Source organism: Leiobunum rupestre, chromosome 11, assembly GCF_980474605.1.
Source record: "Leiobunum rupestre chromosome 11, qqLeiRupe1.1.hap1, whole genome shotgun sequence".
NCBI lineage: Eukaryota > Metazoa > Arthropoda > Arachnida > Opiliones > Sclerosomatidae > Leiobunum > Leiobunum rupestre.
In genome coordinates this window covers 36,790,253-36,810,628 of record NC_143394.1, presented here as the reverse complement: position 1 = coordinate 36,810,628, position 20,376 = coordinate 36,790,253, and the positions used below count along the sequence as shown (strand labels likewise).

General features: G+C 39.7%; 1 protein-coding gene across 4 annotated transcripts in view; it reads right to left on the bottom strand.

The window, feature by feature from the left end:
- The window catches only part of LOC149922437 (CUGBP Elav-like family member 4), a 412,846-nt gene that overhangs the window by 22,536 nt on the left and 369,934 nt on the right, over positions 1-20,376 (bottom strand). For all 4 annotated transcript variants that reach the window (XM_090163727.1, XM_090163728.1, XM_090163730.1 and 1 more), the window contains exons 4-7: positions 15,431-15,559; positions 13,699-13,778; positions 13,454-13,636; positions 4,034-4,178 (exon numbers count right to left, since the gene is read on the bottom strand). In XM_090163727.1, the coding sequence (XP_090019853.1) occupies positions 4,034-4,178; positions 13,454-13,636; positions 13,699-13,778; positions 15,431-15,559 (537 nt within the window). The remainder of the gene's footprint in view (positions 1-4,033; positions 4,179-13,453; positions 13,637-13,698; positions 13,779-15,430; positions 15,560-20,376) is intronic.

The window sequence follows — 20,376 nt, the reverse complement described above, 5'->3', positions numbered from 1 at the left end:
CCAATTCTATACTGTTTGAGAATACGAAATGAAGAACAGACCTTTTTCAAGTACCGGAATAAATTACGACTCGCTAAGCTAGTCATAAACAAGGTAATCACGGTGACACTTTCCAGAAAGTAGACGGAAACCCCAGAGTCACGTATCCCCCGAGATAGTTATATCTAAAATACGTGCGTTTACTTTTTAAAAGGCATAATAAAAAAAGGAGAAAATCAGAACAAACCCAACGCTGACTTCTCGTTACTCGACTAGCGCGAAGAAAAGCACTTACTCCGGAAACGGAAGTCAGATTTTCAGGAGCGAGGAAATGAAAAGGAAAACAAAAGATGTCGCCACTATAGTCGAACCTACACTAAGCCGACAGCGCCGTTAAAGCTAAGAAGACGGGAATTTTACGCGGTTTTCGGTTCCGGGTATACGAGGATGGGTTCAGCTCGGTTCAGGCAAGACGCGTTCGGTCGCTCCCCGTTTCCCGGATGTACAGCCGATAGTTTGAATAATTTCCGGAGAGACAAGGACTGAAAGAAAAAAAATGCCGAGTTCGCATTGCCGTTCTTCTCTAGATGGCGCTGGTTATATTTAATCCACCCTTCAAATCCTTCGTACAACCTCCACTAAAATAGAACGAACTGAACTCGAATTTACCGGCGTCAGTTTACGATTTTCTCTTCTTTCTCTCCATACAAGTCCGATTTCTAAAAGCGACTCTCCCACTCCACCCCAAAGAAAATCGGAGACAGGCTCCCGAAATTACGCTAAATGAGAATCTACTAGAAATAAGAGAGCCTAAAGCCGGTGGGTAAGGACTGAGCAGAAATACGAGAGTAACATCGGAGGCTCGCTCGGGGAACGGGGACCCAAATTCGTCATTAGCGGAAGAAACTAGAGACGAACGGCTAAGGATGGGAAAAATCGGGACGTCTTTTTCGGAGGATGAATACGGGTCCATTCGACTCCGCGCACTCCCCCCCCTTCCTATTTTTCTATTTATAAAATATCAGAGAAGTCCTTTCACTAACTAGGAACTAGTTGGCGAATAAAAAGGGAAAATACACGGAAAAAGGATTGTGCAACTGAATACGAACTGTAACGGTAATGCATCAAGAGCCATCTGATTAGGATCTGATCTAAGAGTATCCGGACTTAATGGTTGCTTGACCCAAAAATTGTTACTAAGGCCGAAGCCGCGGATCATTCTATATAGCGTAAGTAAATAATCATGTTCTATAAGTGTGATGGGTAATCGAAATATTGGTATCTTCCCATTGCGCCGAATCCCATTCGACCGAATTCCGCCAATGTTTTTGATGAAATTAGCCCAAAGGCCGGTGTTGTATTTTTCTAATCGACCGATGCAATATTCACAATTGAGCGACCGCAAAAAAGATAGTTTTTCTTTCTACTTTTTATGGAAGCGTTTTAATATATTTACGCAAAATTTTTATGTCAAAAATAAATTACTTAAAATTTGTATTTGTATCTAATAAAATTTAATAAAATAGCATAGTATAAAAACTGGGTGTCTAAATAATATCAATTTTTAGTTTTCGTCTGCTTTAAAAAATTTAGTGGAAATAGTTAGGCTTCGGAAAGGAAAGGAAATTGTGGTGGTAGTGGGCAAATGAATTGACCACTTTAAAAATTGCCTGGTTAGGTTAGGTTAGGTAACACTGCATGCTGTTCTGACAGATGCTGAAACGGATAAAACCGAATCCTAAATCCTCCAAAGTGCGGCTTTTTCGGTCGAATGGGATTCGGCGCAATGGAACATATTCGCTATAGGAATCTACAGTCAATCAATCAATCAGCTAGGCTAATACCCAAGGCACCACCTTAGGCCTAAGTCATCAAGCGACTTTTGAAGCCATTAATTCAGGTAAACCGGGTTACAATGGGTAGGAGGGTGGTGGCAAGCTTAGGTCGACCATATTTGGCATACTATCTCATGGTACCCTGACTGTGGTTTTAAACGGTTACGGTCGGCAAAACAACTTTAATTAATTGAATAGTTCTTTTTATACAATAACTTTGGCCATCTTGTTGAAATGTTGCCTCCCCGCTTCAGCTGTGGATCCATTTTCTCGCCCACTAAAGAGTTTATGAACTCATTCTTAGGCATTGGCTGAACTATTCCAGGGCAACATTTCAACAAGTTAGACAAGCGTAAAGACATTTTATAAAATCAACTATTAATTTAATAAGTAGGTTATACAAATTGCCATATTTCCCCGGGAAATACCAGGTACCCCAGCTAGATACACTTTGACCTTAGCCAAAAAACTGAATTTCTTAGTTCTTTAGGCATTGTAACCCGGCCACCTGTTACTTGATCACGCACAAGCAACATTACTTATGTGGTCGAAGGTGGTGCCTTGGGTATTAGCTCTAATTAAAAAAAAATAAAAAATTAAAAGGGACAAAAAAACTAAACCCTAAACAAATTTGAAGAAATAAAAATAACCTATTCTCATATTTTATTACTCTTTGCAATGCAGTTCTTATTAACTTAACATTTCGTTTAAATTATTCTACACCACTATCCCCCTATTCGGCAACGCGTTTTGAAATTTTTAACGTTTAGGTTAGTTATTTTCTCTTTTCGGTGTGATTGACTGATTTCAAAATTACTTTACAGTAGCTTTACATTGTGAGGTATAGCAGGCATATTTACCTGCTTTTATACCCTAACATGGCGGCGTATTTTCACGCGCCCAATGAATTTTAAGATCCGCCAATAGTCGCAAGCACGGTACTGATGAGTCCCAAATAGGATGAAACCGGTCTGTCGTTGAAATTTGTGGCTATTTTATTTAGTTTCTTACTCTAAGACCTATTGAAACGAGTTATATGTAAGTTTTTTTATTTTAATTTCTTTAAATTTGTTATGGTTTAGCTTTTTGGTCCCTATTCGCGTATTTTATCACTTTTTCTAATGTCCTATGACAATTTAGTGCTATTCATAAAATGACTCATTAAAAATTTAACACATGGAAGATAGTGAAACTAACACGTGTGTAACATAATTATAAATTTATGATCTTAGTTTACGCGTTTCAACGAAAAAGTAAGGATGTTTCCGGACATTGCAACAAAGCGTTGTGTAAACCATTGAGTTGGGAATATTAATCTAGAGATCCAATCAAATCTGCTCCCCGCGAAACAAGTTTTTGAAAATTACGAATGTGCTGTCTCCTCTAAAATGACGAGAAAACGTTATCATATGACCCGTGGCGCCATCCATTATTTTTGAAAAAAAAAAAACTTTTTGCCGGAAAACGCGTCTTATTTGAACGAACCATTGATAGATAGACGGCGCCACGGGTAGAATGATAAAGTTTTCTCGTCATTTGGGAGCAGACGGCAGTATTCTTATTTTCTAAAAACTTGTTTCGCGAAATACTGAAATCCGACATTTTGATTGGACCTCTAGATTAATATTCCCAACTCAATGGTGTAAACAACATTATAAATCCCACACTGGTGACTTAAATCTGGAAATTTCCAGTTGGACCGTCACACGAAAGTATACGTGTTTGTATTAGGATTTTAAATTTTTCATTAGTAAGAATAGAAATGTTTTTAACAGTTGAATGTGCTTACGAGAGGTAATCATCGTTGTAAAATTGAGCTTTTAAAATTCATTTTGCGCGTGAAAATACTGCTACATGGTATGGTCAAAAAAGCACGCAAAGAAGGCTGTGTGCCCAAGACATGTACCTGTAGTGTCGCGCGCTAAAACGTCATTTCAAAATCCGTCAAATATTTAATCCATCAAACAAAGGCTTAGCGAAGATTCTACCAAAATTGTTCACTTTCAAATAAAGGTGGCATCTTTATATCCTTTATTTTCGTTAATGAAAGAAAATTAAGGAACAGCGTGACCTCGCGCGACAAGTTAACGTGGAAGAAAATACGAAGGCTATATAAAAAGGGAATGTAAATGAGAAAACTTTGATCCTTCGATATATATAAAGTTGAAGATATGAGAGGAAGGTGGCTAGAGAGAGTGACTGGAGGGGTTTGAGCTCACCTGACGTGGGCGTAATGGCGGGGCTTGCTAGTCCATTAGGTACAGTTCCCATCTGAGGCATTTGCGCCGCGGCCAGAGCTGCCATAGGATTTAAGTAACCCCCTTGGGCGGCCGCCGCCATTAGAGCGGCTTGTTGTTGCATGAACTGAAAAGAGACAACCAAGAAAAATGTATTAGAAAAATAGAGATTGATTACCGTAAGCCTACTTCTTCGCCTACACTGTTGTGGCTATTTTTATTAGTTTATAGTCTGCTCTACGCCACCTACAACGGCCAACGAAGTTTACTAAAAGCCCCCAACGCGGAAAAAAATATATAAAATAACAAGATGGCCCAGCCACAATAGTATCCTCTTCCTCCTAGCACTCTTGATTTTACCCCTTTGATACCGCGGCTCAACACTGGCATAGGTAGATAGAGATAACTAATACCAATTGAATGATGCCCGAGTTAAATTTATATCGAGTGCCGTTGAAGATAATTCGTCGATTCCCGGGACCTATTATTCACCTTCACCACCACAGCATACATCAGGAGCGAAAATAACAACCTCTTTCCTCTATTCTGGAGGAAGAGGCTAAAAACGAGATTGTTTGAGTGCGTCTGCTTTATTTAGTATTATTGTTTGATTTTTCAGTTTTGCTAGAGTGGTGGTTTGCTTATCAGTATTAGGAGAATGAGAAGAACAAAAAATTGGGCAGCTTTTCATATTTTTCGCCGTTGTATGTCACTGGTTTAGCCTACAATTTAATACACGGGCCTATAGGATTAACAAAGACAGACAAAGGAACAAAAATCATAACATCCCTTTCAAACTAGAACGCCGAATATATAAAGGTTGAAATATGTATAAAGAAACCTTTAACAAGAATATTGATTAATATGTTATTTCGGTATTAATAAGGCTTTGCAGGATAAATAATAAACCAATTCAGAAAAACTGTAGATTAATTCTTAGAGTAAAAGGTATAGTAAATTGCCCAAAGAAATCCAGAGTAGATTGGAAAAGAAGTTAATGCGTCTATTCTGTAATAAAAGAGACCTACACTCGTCTCTAGGGTAAAGAAGCACCTAAAGAACATTACTTTAACCAACCAACGGGAAAAGCCAAATTATTTTCCTACAACATACCTATACATCTGGATCAAAGACTTACTAGTCTTAACTGATTAGTTTTTTTCGTAAACAAGTCTACCAAAAAGATCGAAATTTTATAATACTTTATCCTTAGGTGGGGTGCCTCAGTGGTTACCACTTTCAGCAAGAGGAGTTTGCAATGGCTAAAACGTCTTCGGTTTCCCCTTTCCATAAAAACTTGTTGAGTTTAGTGGTAATAGTTAGTTTAGTGGAATAAAGAGCTTGCCACCACCCTCCTACCCAGTTTAACCAGGCCACCTCAATTAATAGCATTAAAAGTCGCTATAACACTATTGGGGGCCCTGTGAAAAGTAGAATTTGGGGCCCCTAAAACAATTCAGACCTTACTTTTCGATTTGGAATAATGAAATTAAAACCTTTATTTCGAAGACGGGGGCCCCCTAACCTCGGGGGCCCCTGTGCCACGGCACACTTGGCACACGCCTTAATACGGTCCTGATTAAAGGCATTACGATTCGCTAGATGATTGGGGCCTAAGGTGGTGCCTAGCATTCGATTGGCACTTTTTACCCATTCAAGCATGTATTATTTTAATCGAAATTTGTAATAGGTGGTTAGGTGGCTGGTTTGTGTCGTTCGCTAGCACCATTCCATTGTTATTTTCCTGATTATCCCCGAAGCAGCCAAAAGGGTTTCTCCCAATATCCGAAAAATATTTTCCTCACCACGAAAAAAGATATACTTCAGGGACTCCAAAAATCCCTAAAAGGGGACAAAATCCCTCAAAGTGTAAGCCCCGCAAACAGGGTCAAAGTTATCTAGGGTCCCTTCACAACGGTCGACTCCTAAAGATTGGCCAAAATAGCGGAGAAAGAAAGTAGAACTGGCGCGGTAATTCGTCCGGGGACAAATTACCTCCAGGAGGCGTCGATAAATTTCCGTTTAATCGTGATTGATTAAGGGCGAAAGTGGGAAAGGTTCGCAGCGCCATCTCTCCAATAGAATTCCCGACGGGACCCGAGCGCCAGAGTTTACGGAAAAGGATATCAATAGATTCTGCCGGCTCTCTTTTATAGGGGCTATTGAAACCATCAACTCTGGTTTTTTGGGCGCTTTTTTTTTCATAGCCAACAAGTTCGAAAGAAACGAAACCAAAAACTTAACGACGCAAAAACCTGGATAGCCGCGAATTTAATACGCAATTAAAGTCTTTGTAATAACGACCAAAAAGGGAACACGAATTTATGCAATGTTACTTTCTTTCCGTCGTTCCGAAAGATTACACTTTGCCTGTTAAAAGGCTTAGTTCCGTTAATAGCCCGAAAGAGTCTCAACTCTACAATGGTTTTAAGCAATTAAGCCAGCCTAATATCGGAGTTTTTAAAAAATCTATTGATTTACGCTCTACAAAAAAATAATTTTTATTACTTAAACTAGGAGGCGGTACGCTATTAAATGACGTCATAGCAATGGGACAGTTCACAGCCCCATCTACAGAATTTTATATTATACAGTATTATCAGAAGTATATAACATTTCTCTTAGGGATAAGTATGGAAGACCACGGTGTTCTCAAGGGAATATTTCAGCAAAACGGATATAGCTCTTCGTAAAACGAGTGGATAATAGGAAGTGTCATACTTATGATACATTATTATAGACTTATGTGGATACTTAACTCATAGAAGGAATTTTATACAGCGGTTATTATACCCAGGTGAATCGTCAGCTATTTTGGGAACAACAATTTTTGTGATTTATGTTTATGTGCTTATAGAAAATAAATAGTTGGACTTTTAGGAATGAAATAATGAATTGTGTTATAAAAACAGAATATCAAAATATATTCGTTAATAAAAATAAAAAACTTTGGCGATTTAACCAATTTTAAAATTTCCAATGAACTTAATATAATTTTCATTATCGTCCGATTAGGCACTACACTTATTCTTTAGCCAATCAATTCTTAACCGCTAAAATTCAAATATTTTCAGAAAGCACATTTGTGTTAACACCAAAGCAATTATCGCACTTGAAAGATATATATTAACCTGAACTAGAAACTCAGGATATATTAACCTGAAGTAGAACCTCGAGATATATTAACCAGAAGAAGAGCCTCGATATATATTAACCAGAAGTAGAATCTCGAGATATATTAACCTGAAGTAGAGCCTCGAGATATATTAACCTGAAGTAGAGCCTCGATATATATTAACCAAAGTAGAACCATGATATTTATAAACCAAAAGTAGAACCTCGATATATATTAACCTGAAGTAGAGCCTCGATATATATTAACCAAAGTAGAACCATGATATTTATAAACCAAAAGTAGAACCTCGAGATATATTAACCAGAATTAGAACCTACAGATATATTAACCCAAAGTAGAACCTCGATATATATTAACCTGAAGTAGAACCTACAGATTTATTAACCAAAAGTAGAACCTACAGATATATTAACCAAAAGTAGAACCTCGATATATATTAACCTGAAGTAGAACCTCGATATATATTAACCTGAAGTAGAACCTACAGATATATTAACCAAAAGTAGAACCTACAGATATATTAACCAAAAGTAGAACCTCGATATATATTAACCTGAAGTAGAGCCTCGAGATATATTAACCAAAGTAGAACCATGATATTTATTAACCAAAAGTAGAACCTCGAGATATATTAACCAGAAGTAGAACCTACAGATATATTAACCAAAAGTAGAACCTACAGATATATTAACCAAAAGTAGAACCTCGATACATATTAACCTGAAGTAGAGCCTCGAGATATATTAACCAGAAGTAGATCCTCGATATATATTAACCTGAAGAAGAGCCTCGAGATATAATTCAACGCCTTTTCAAAACTAAAGTTGCTATTCTTCTGCTATATTTTCTATGGCAAGCTGAGTTTCTCCATAATTATATCAAAGCAAAAACAGGGGATATGATGGTGGGAGGAAACGATATCTAATTCAATAAGAGGAAAAGAGTTCGAATCGGCCCGACCTTCTAATGATAAAATTTGGATTTTGGGTCGGCGTGAAAGAGTTAAAACGTTGGCGTTGCTAGAGCTTCTCACGAAATGAAAAGTAAGAGTTTTTTCACCCTCTTTTCCGCTACGACTTCATCGCTTAAGGATATGGATCGTTCGAAAGGAAAATTACATTTTAGCCTGAACTATTTTAAGCGCGGAGTAAACTTTCCTGGAAACATTCTGAAAGGGAAACCTGTGACGAAGGCGAGACGCTGCGAAATATACATTTACATGTATATTTTAGACTAGTTCACACCTGGAAATTAACGACGAATATCCGGATATCGTGTCCGGGTTTCAAGAAGGATATCGTTATGGTGGTAATCAATTAGCTATGAGAATCAAACACATTTTTGCAGGATCGAGAGGGCTTCAGTCGCAGATTCTTAGAATTTGAGACCAGGAGACAAGGAGACATCTAGGAAACAGTTAAGACTTGGAGACCAGAAAACTAAATCTACCAGGAAAACTGGATACCCGAACACCTAATCTAGCAGTGGGGACCCGAACACCCAATCTAGCAGTGGAGACCCGAACACCCAATCTAGCAGTGGGGACCCGAACACCTAATCTAGCAGTGGGGACCCGAACACCCAATCTAGCAGTGGAGACCCGAACACCTAATCTAGCAGTGGGGACCCGAACACTAAATCGAACAGTGGAGACCCGAACACTAAATCTAACAGTTGAGACCAGAACACTAAATCTAACAGTGGAGACCCGAACACCTAATCCTGCAGTGGGGACCCGAACACTAAATCTAACAGTGGAGACCCGAACAATAAATCTAACAGTGGAGACCCGAACAATAAATCTAACAGTGGAGACCCGAACACTAAATCCAACAGTGGAGACCCGAACACTAAATCCAACAGTGGAGACCCGAACACTAAATCCAACAGTGGAGACCCGAACACTAAATCTAACAGTGGAGACCCGAACACTAAATCCAACAGTGGAGACCCGAACACTAAATCTAACAGTGGAGACCCGAACACTAAATCTAACAGTGGAGACCCGAACACTAAATCTAACAGTGGAGACCCGAACACTAAATCTAACAGTGGAGACCCGAACACCGGATCTAACAGTGGAGACCCGAACACCGAATCTCTCATTGGAGCCTGCAGTTCAAAATCCAACAGCGACTGGAAACATGAAGATCTTTTAGTGAAGACTTTAGACCAGGACACCCAATTTTCTAGCGGAGACCGGATAAAAATTATTTTAGCCCTATGACTACTATACTTTCTTTAATTTCAAGAACACCAAGAATATAAGTTAAACCAAACCCAACCTCTACTTTCAAACGAGCGTTTGTGACCAGGAAGACGTAGCGGAAAGTGTTCCCAAATAAATCAGAACTCGTCTTCAAATTAGAACACTTTAAACAGAAGCGAACTCAACCCTTTTCCTGAGAAAAAAAAACCAGTTTAAAAATGGAGGTCGAATGGTTTTCCGAAAACGACCTCCGGGTTTGGTAATGATGAAGTCCCTGCCCGCTCCCGTTCAATCCGGGTTACTATGGATAGATTTCCATATACATTTCTCTACATAGTATATGAAAAAGGATGTTGGAAGCGCTAGATGATGAAGGGGGGATGAAAGTGGAAGGAATAGGGGGGGGGGGGTCGAAACGGGGAGGGGCTCGTTTGCATCTTTAACGCGGCAGTCAGAGATTTAATCACGAAATCTTCGGGTCGTTTAGGCTGACGGATTCGCGCGAGGTGGTTTAAGTCGGGCGATTTCGTGCCGTGTCCCTTAAGACGACATTTGGGCAGATCATTTGCTTAACCCGGTCCTTTAAAACCCCAAACGGGACGGAAGGGAGGCGCGGGTGAGAGGCAATCAGCCCCATCCGACAGGGTTTAAAAGCGCGTGGCCTTCGACATTTCGTAGTTTACGTAAAACAACGTAAAAATGTCTGCTCGGAATGTGGCCATTTCGTTTTTATTTCGCGTTTACTTCCACCAAAAATGGGGCTATTTTCAGGATCCGGTTTATTAAAACCTGGCCTTTTAGAAGAACATTTAAGGCCCCCGTTACTAACCACCCTCTATACTTAACGCGCAACTTGAGTGCTTTAAGAAACGACTACACGGTTCACTTTTCCTCCATTTTTCTCGCGAGGAAAATTGGTTTCTGAAGTCCTATTTAAGAGTTTGTTTCGCAAAATTTACATAATCTTGGGGCTTAAGTATCATTACCAGGATGTTATACAACGTTAAAAACCGTCAAAACGAAACCGCTATTTTTACCAAAAGTTATAAACTGTTTTGTTAAAGGTTAAATATCAAAATAAGGTTTGAAACGGGCATTTTAAACATTGTGGTATATGGAGGATTTTCAAATAATAACGATTTTGTTATTGACTTTTGTTTAATCAACTACTATCGATTTCAGGCTCACTTTAGATCAAGATTTTTAACTACTTTCGACTGCAGGCTCGCTTTGGGTCAAGATTTTCAACTACTATCGATTTCAGGCTCACTTTTGAACAAGATTTTCAACTACTATCGATTTCAGGCTCACTTTTGATCAAGATTTTCAACTACTATCGATTTCAGGCTCACTTAAGGTCAATATTTTCAACTATTCTCGACTTCCGGCGCACTTTAGGTCATGATTTTCAACTACTCTCGACTTCAGGCTAATTTTAGGTCAACTACTCTCGACTTTAGGTCAAGGTTTTCAACTACCCGTGATTTCAGGATAATATAAGGTCAAGATTTTCAACTACCCACGATTTCAGGATAATTTAAGGTTGAGATTTTCAACTACCCGCGATTTCAGGATAATTTTTGGTCGAGATTTTCAACTACCCGCGATTTCAGGATAATTTAAGGTCAGAATTTTCAACTACCCGCGATTTCAGGATAATTTAAGGTTAAGATTTTCAACTACCCGCAATTTCAGGATAATTTAAGGTCAGAATTTTCAACTACCCGCGATTTCAGGATAATTTAAGGTTAAGATTTTCAACTACCCGCGATTTCAGGATAATTTAAGATCAAGATTTTCAACTACCCGCGATTTCAGGATAATTTAGGTCGAGATTTCATTAACTCCTGTTGATTGCACGATCACTTGAAATCAATTAAGGAGCTCATTCACAAACTGAATAGTTTTTTAACGCTCTGAGCTCAACCTCGAGCGTGAAAATTTTCCTCGCGGTGGAATCGAATAAATTCAACTATAAATAAACTACACAATTTAAACTTGGATTTTGAACTACTCTCGGGTTTTAGGAACGCTTTAGTCGTCCATACTTAGTTTCAAAATTGCTTTCTAGAAGCCGATAAATTTCTGTAAGATTGGTTTACGCGTTTTGGTCTCGGCAAGAAGGCTTTATATACGCAACAAGCCATCGTTGGAAGAGTGTATATAAAGAGAGCCGGGAAGCGCCATGGCTCGATCAATATTATTGGCGCGTGCACTTTCAAAGGCCAATATGCTAATTCCTCATAACTGGGCATGCGCCGAGCACGGATCCCGCCAAGGCTTAGAAAGAGAGCGATGTCCTCTCCTCAATCCCCCGTGATATCTAATATATACCGATAGGGAGGTCGACCCCTTATTAAAAATATATTTTCCTTCTAAAACCCCCCTCGGAAATGTATACTCGCGCGCGCCTTGGACAGGAGGGCCTCCGAATTTTGAAGAGACCCAACACCTGACAGTCACTCTTGCTAGCGTATAAAACCATCTACGAGAAAATATGTGGGAAGACGATCGGAATATAGTACTTGATAGGGACGATTCGAAGGTACTAATTAAGAAGAGGAACTTTGGTCGCTTTCGGAAAACGTAGGGGCGGTCCTTATATCCACGTAGCCAAGTATAGCTCTACTTCGGTCCATCTGTTTCTCTTTCAAATATAAATTGAAACCTATCACCCGATACTCGAGTCGAAGATAAGCGGGATGGTACAGTCGGCGAATATTAACGAGGAGCCGTATCGCGAAGTGACGGTGTAGAAAAGGCCGATGGAGCAACAGGTTAGGCTGGAAGCGTTTTAAACGCTACGGGGCATGGTCTCTTTCAGCGGCTATTTTCGAGGTTCCAAAACTGCGCCCCGTAAATCTATCCAATTAAAGGGAAGGTTTCTATCTAAAACCTAGCCCCCCTCCCTCCCTTTGAGCAACAACGTTAAAGCGAAAGCGAAATAAGTTTCTAAGTGCGCGCCACATTGAGTGAGGACTTTTGAAAGCGCTTCGAAATATCCTCTGGCCGACCGACCGAGCTCTTTTATGCCGCTCTAATTTACGATCGCATCCCGCCTTTAATTAGTGCCTTTATTCTCGAAACGATTATGATAGGAGGCGACCTAAGCCTCGGCGACGCCCCTCTTTAGCCTACCAGGCACCCTTACCTAAATCGTCTCGGCCGGGCCTCCATTTGGTCAGTTCATTCTAGGGCTTCTCGCGAACGCCATTACGGCCACCAGCGGCGCTGCTTTCATTCGAGATTGTCACAATGGCCGCTTCGATATACGCGTCGCCTTCCTGACCTTCTCGCCTCTAAAGCGTCATCAACATTTCTTAAACCGAGGTACCTTCCTTATCCAGTACTACCGAGACTTTCTGGGGAGGATGCGGTTTTAAATGTGTTTTGAGAAATAATAACTTGTAAATACGAAGGCTCAAAATTATATTTAGACTATTTCTGTTCATAAATGTACAACTATCCGATTTATTCAGACGACTACCATCTCTGTTCACTCTTCGGTGAATTACAGATTACGCGATATCAGACGGTAATAGTATATCTCTTACGAGATAAGTATAAACTTTATACACCTACTATTACAGGGTTGCCACAAAATATTGAGATTCAAATTCCCTGACTATTCCAAGAGATTTTCCCTTACTTTTTAAAGCCAAAATTTTTATTTTATATTTTACTTTTATCATAAATTAATAAATTTAAATGAACTCATATTTCAGTAAAAATGTTATGGCAATGTAAAATTAGTAAAACTTTCAAGGAAATAAATGATAATCATAGGATTGGTCATAGATCTAAAGTAAAATAACCTTCAAAAAGTGCCACGATAAAATTGAATTCCCTGAATCTTTACAAATTCTTAAAATTCCCTGACTTTTTAGGCCCATTTTTAGATTCCCTGACTTTTTAGGCCCATTTTTAAATTCCCTGACAAGTTTTTATGAAAAGGGGAAGCCTTAGAATACACGATGCTTCTGATGGTATTTAATACTAAATTTGACAGCCGACACCGTGAGAGGTAAGGTTAGTTTAAAAATGTTGCTGGTCTTACCTCGACCGTGTGAGATCCTATGCTTGGACTAACGGCGACCTGGGCGTAGGCGCCATAGGCTCCGAATTGGTTGAACATGAACGGCGTCAGAAGTCCCATGTTTCCGGCCATCTGCTGCATCCGCCGCAGTTGTCTCTCCTTCTCCGTGTCGGCAAACTTTACGACTAAACTCGACGATGCTCCCTGCGAAAAACCAATTCGATTTAGCGAAAAAGCGCCCCACTTAATACGAAAAAGGAACTCACCGGCATTGTTTGGCTTCCGTGGAGGGCGTTGATGGCTGCTTGCGCTTCACCGTGACTACTGAATTTGACAAACGCGCAACCTGGCGGGAGATAAAGACAACACCGTATCAATTACGCAAGTACGTAAACTTCCTTGCCAAGGCTTCACTTTCGAAAGACGCGAAATTATTAAGTTACAATATCCGCGACTGGCGCGAATAGAGACTTTAAAACGCGAGTTCTATCGTAATATTTCGTGATCACCTGCTCCCACAGATGCTAAACTGGATCGCTTACGCCGCCATCTGTAGGTAGTTCCTCGACGTATCTCGTAAAAAAACCCATTGTGATTAGTACACGCACCGAGCCAAACGGTTTTACATTTTATAACTTCGACGAAATTTTCAAAAGACTGGTTGAAAATAAAACGACGCAAAAAATTGTATTAGGCCTAACGTAGATTCTTTGCGTCTATAATTGTCGTCGCGTTGTTTTTGCCCTAGTGAAAACCAGCTTTACTTTATACCAATCAGGAAAAACAGAGAGGGAAGCCGGTACAAATTAGCCGGCCCGTTCAGCCTGGAGGGCCCAGGTTTGAAAAAAATAAGGTTTATTCCCTGAACAAAGTATAGCTATCTCGGCGGCCCTGTTAGCATTTTACGAAAGTGTATAAAAGTAAGCAAACTTATCTACTAATTGCAACTGAAAGTTTGTTTATTTTAAACGAAATTTAGTACATTCCCAATAAAAGTCGATAAAAATCTTTTGCAGTAAACGAGCCCCAAATGAAACGGGTGCCAACGAAAGCAACAGCCTTCGAGCCACTGAAAAAAAGCTTTTCTTCCGTCTCTCCGATTTCCGCGAGCGACCACTATCCCGGAAGATAAGAAAAACTTTCTCCGTTTCGATCGACGGTTTATAACGACAGCCGAGCTAACCAAATAGCGCGCCCTGAAGCTCGGAAGAGGGTTAAAATCTGCTCGCGAAGATATTAGAGAAAATGCCCTTTCGAAGTGCCCCACTACTTTATAAAGTCGATTTCAGTCAAGTTTCCGAGCTAGGCGGTGGCTCTGGAGTTTTCCGTCCACCCCGCCAGAGGGAGCGGCGGAGAAGGCTACGTCACGACACCCTCCCATCCACGGCCAAATATGAAGGAGAAAATGTGGGAAATTTAAAATTCAGGGATGTCCCCGCGGAGTTTAAAGGGGAACGGTCAAGCTTTAACCAGTTAGATAGCCCTATAGCCCTATAGCCCGTTAAAAACTAAAATTTATTAAGTTATTAATTTTTAATAAAATAAAGAAATTTCGGGAAATTGAAAAGCGCGCGTCCGCCGCGACACCTGGTGAGAAATCGGTGAGACAGAAAAACAACGTAAAAGCGCGCGCTGATGAAGACGCGAAAGATTTGTTTCGCACGCGCGGCGCGTTCCAGTTATACGAGACCTAAGCCTAAATCACGCGATTTTAAAAGTTAGGATGGTTCGCAAATCGCTCACTAAGGCGCTGCTGGCGCTGGTGATACGCCTTAAGATGGCGGCGAAAATTCAAACCCAAATACTTGGCGTTATTTTGCGTTTCAACTTTTTACGCCAAAAACTATTTTTTCAAGACAAAATAAGGTACGTGTAAGTATATTGAACGTCTTGTTGATCTTTTGATAAGCAAATAAGGCGATATTTGGAAAAGCTTGGCCGTTCCCCTTTAACTCCTTCGCCGGTAGATCTCGTGGTGGCGGTATAGAGTAGGCCTACCTTTGCTCTGTCCGTCTGGTCCCCTGAGTATGGTGCACTCCTCTATTGTGCCATACGGTTGAAAGAGTTGTCGAACGTCGTCCTCCGACTGCTGCTTACTGAGCATACCAACAAAGAGCTTACGGTCTTCTGCAACACACAAAACAAGAGTCCCCGGTTTAACCATACCATTTATCGCATATATTTTCAGCAGGCAAAATATTACGTCACTACTTTTGTTCCCAAAAAAAATTTATAACTTAACACGTGCAAAAGTATACCGAATTCTTTTTCCCTCTTAAAATTCGCTACAGGGATAGACAATATAAAAATCATTAGAAGATTTTTTTTTAAATTTCAATTTATAATGTCTATTAGGGTGACGAAAAAATCTATCAAAAAAGGAAAAATAAAACACGACCTACGAGGGTGAAAACATCATTCAAAAAGTTAAAAAAATTATTAGGTGAAACCAACTAGAGGGATGTCTGTACGTGTAATATGAATACCGTAGGCTCTTTATTCTCTTACGTCGTAAACAAGCAGTAAACAGGACAATGACGAAAACGAATTCGGATAAGATGATCTATAAAATAGGAACTGTTGACAGTTCCACGGCCAAAGTAGAGACCAAAGCGCTTTTCCGTTGTCGAATAAAAACGCATTTGATAAAAGTGGGTTGTACCGTGTGTGCTTTTTACCCTCTGTTTTTTTGGTACGAAAAAAAGCCGAGATTCCTTCAGTTTCTCATCTTTAAGAGTCAGTTGGACGGTAGGCGCACAGGGGGGGGGGGAGGGGGATGATGGCTTAAGCCTCGACTTCCCACTCTATAGCGGAAGTCAAGAAAGGAATCGAAGCGAGATCACGTCTCGAGGAGGAACAAAAAAAAGGAGAATGAGATTCGCGCGCTACCAAAGAACTGGCAACATCGTCAATCACCCCACAATGCGAAAAGAAGCCCTTTGTGGCAAATAAAAATAAATTTAAACTCGCTCCTACGCGTTATTTTTCCCTACGCGCCAATTCCGACCCGAGTGTTAACCTTATCGTGAAAAATCGAGCTTCGGTTCTCAATCATTTATAAAATATTCAATTTCTTATTCTTGCCCAATTTCGTTAAGTAGGATTGGCAACAACAGGTTACGGGTAACGAGGGCCAACTTACCTGTAGATGTCGGATCTATAAAAATCAATTTTATATCCATCGCACGTTCGTACGCCGATAAAGCGTTCAAAATAAAATTAGGAAAACTTGCGACCTATTTTTGACCTACATACGCCTGTAGAAGTGTTCCATCCGCGGCACGGCTACGTACGTTACGGAAGTCCAACCCCAAGGGGCAAAGTATAAATATTTTTCGAAACCGGCGGAAATGGTTGACGGTTTTCGTCGAATACTCCCGTAGATGTCGCTCCTTAAAATATTATCTTTATTACTTGAGGGAAAAGGCGGAAAGGGTCTTTAACACGCTACGTTACCCTTCGCTACGACACCGATATTTCGGCGAGGAAATCTTTATCCCTTAACAACGCGACTGCGGACGGAAAAAATGAAACTAGAAAGTTGGTTAACAAAAATACATATAGAGGGAGCTAGTGACGGCGGAAAATAGACAATGAAAAAGCAACTTCAAGATGATCCATCTAAGTCAAAAAAGCGTCCATATTTATTCCTCATAAGAAAGGACCCAAGGGGAGCTGCAAGGAAGGCCAAGAGAAGTTACTTATGGCGTTTCGTCCCCTTTGGTTTTATGTAAATATGTCTCGCTTTAGTCGGAGGGGGGAAGATAGATAAATCGTAGCTTATTCCAGGGCACAGACTTTATTAGGGGGGCGATAAAGTGACAATAAGTCCCCCCTCCCCGTCGACCGCTATACTATTGGGGACATATAACCTATAAAAAAAGTAGACGTAAACGACGTAGTGGTTTTTTAAACCGCTTCCAACCGCCCAATACGTCGTAAGAAAGAATTTTATCCGGACTAAACAACAAGAATGCCACGTCCCATAAACGCGAAAGAAGATTTTGACCAAACTCGAGAGTTTAGTTTCGCCATGGCAACCAAAATTGTTTTTAACCAAATAAACTCTTTTTACTAATTAGCTAGCTTTCATTCTAAAGGATCTATCTCAATGCGAAAAAACGGTGAGATTGGTATTTCTAAAGACACCTAACGAAATAGGTCGTTTTCTGGATCCAACTAAACCATCACCATGGTAACGAACGAAGAGCTTAACCATGGGGATGGAAGGATAAAATAACCAACGTGAACTCGGCAAAACTAGTTAATAAATACATAACATGATTTAACATGGGAAAACGATAGATTTGAAAAGTTTTTAAAATATTTAAATATTGTTAATTAAAATATGTTTTGGGTTACTTCGAAAAAAAATTGGGCTAAAATTCAAAATAGCCAAATGATAACGTCATCAGAGAGCCATTGTAGACTATTATATTTAGACAACTTATACTCTATTTAGTAGGCTTTTAGCCTAAGTTATATATCCCATGTAAAAAAGTTTGTTTAAAATTGCTGTAATTTATGTTATTGGCCAATTTCCAAACGATCCAATCAACGCGAGGGGTACTTATAAGTACCCGCCTTTTGGATCAAAATGTAGCTTAAAGGACATGTCCAGGTTGGGTAAAACTTGGGTCTATTTGAAAGATCATGTTTAAATATACTCAAAAATATCAGTCGTAAAATTGTATCTTTTTTTAATGACGAGAAATTAATTTTTAGAAGAGCGAAATTTAGCCGCCAAGTGATCTGCCATTTTGTTACGCGGTGACGTTTTAGGACTTTAACACGCGCGGTTCGCGCTATAACAGCGCTCTGTTCCCTGCGCGCGCTTGCTCCGCGTGCGGTCTTCGGAGGGAAGGCGAAAGAAAATGGCAGCTCGCTTGGCGGGTAGATTTCAGTCGTTTAAAAATTAATTTCTCGTCATTAAAAAAAGATACAATTTTACGACTGATATTTTGGAGTTTATTTAAACATGATCTTTCAAATAGACCCAAGTTTTACCGAACCTAAACTTTTCATTTAATTATCTTGTTCCCATTACGACGATAGCGACATCTGTTGGAAAAAAGAGCTACTTGACGTCGAGCCGATAGAAAACGAAATAGTGTTGTAAGTCGGAAAATTTTCCGTATTTTTCCGAAAAAAATAAAAAAGTTTTAATTCCATGATTAGTCTAATATATTGTTTGCAAATTGAAATAAAGCGGTATTTTCGCCTCATTTTTTCGAATCTAAAAGTAAAACTAAACCTCTAGACTAGCTTCAAACTGATTAACAATGTAACGCTATTAATGTTTTGTAGTATGTTTACTGATATTAGACATTTTATATCGATAAAAAGTTAAAAACATTAAAAACCCTTAAAAGGTAATTTATGTTTCCAATTTCTATTTTTCCGATTTGCGGAAAATTTTCCGGAAACTTTTCTGGAAAATTTTCCGCATTTTATTTTTCCGGAAAATTAACATCCCTAAAACGAAAAATCAAAAGCGTAACAAAGTTGTTTGATAAAGTGGAAACCACACCGTAACCGCAATATACCACAACCACACCTACAAATACGAGCAACACATCATGAGCCTCAACACGTAAGCGTAGTTAAAGCGGTGATAAAAAAGCACACTCTTTATAAGAAATGGCGTTTTTAAAAATATGTGGAAAAGAGAAATCCCTATACGCAACCTAGAAACGCTGCTTTATCTTTTTTCGCTTAGAGCCTTTCTAGCGCGGCAGGCGGCGCTAGGAGCGTATAAGGAACTTCATTGGCGAATCAGCGAGCCGCTTCATTAAGCATTATCGCTTCCTTCGAGGAATCCGATACCGCGCTCCGAGCGGAGGATGGATATATATCCCGGGTTAAATATAACTCGAATAAGCGACGTGTTTATGGCTCCATCTAGGGGCGGCTAAGAAATATCGCCCGCGAGCCAGCCAGAGAGAATTATATCTCCTTTCTCGGTGACGTCAGATACCCGGCAACTGTCGTTAAAAGAATGGAGAGGAGCCTCCTATCTTCGATTAAATTTTATATGCAAATAAGGGGGCCAGTGGAACAATCACTTTTCGGTGGCCTCCCGTTTCCTCCAGCCGAAATGACTGCCGATGAAATTAATCTTGATAGATAAGAGGGGAGGCTACGGCCATTCGCGGAGACGGATTCGTCTTTCTTATTATTTAAAGTGTCGTAAATAAACGCGAGGGGCCGCCACGGACTAGAAAAGAGTCTTCGTAATATCGGACGCGAAGTTTTGACGTTTTAAAAGGGAGACTCTTCTCTGGAGGAAAGGGTTCCAAGATAATAGAACTTTTCTATCTACATCCCCGCCAGAACGCGGATAAAAATGATACGAAGCGCAGCCACTTCTTTCGCATTCAAGTGTCCATTTTAAAAGCGATCTCAATGAAAATTTGATGGCTCTTTTTTATTTAGAAGGATGGATGACGCGTCACTCTAATCGAGAAAGTGAGCTGATTTTTTTGGCACTATGGGAAAAGTTCTCAAGTTTTTAATTAATTTTAAAATTAAATTAGCATTGTAAAACGCTTTTTCCGTGGTTATGAGTGGGAATTTTAATACGTTGTGGCGTTTAAATCAAGTGACGGAACTTTTAAAAAAGTCTTAGTCAACCACGATTCAACAAAAATCTGATTATTACTTTAGTCATTCCGTGTAATCGGTGCGCAGGCCATCATTTCTGACAGTGGTTGGCTCCTCGAAGGAGAGATATTATTGGCTAATAACGTGTTGAGGTTAACGGTAATAGTACAGGGTTCGTACGAAATTTTCGGATTTCCAATCCCTGACTTATCCAGGCTATCCCGGGCCAATCTGTGTCAATATCCCTGATCTTTGTAGTAATATTCCTGGTAATTTTCATGTTTTCAAGAAACCATTATTTTTAATATATATCGTCTCTCTGAAAAAGGTGCCAACTATAT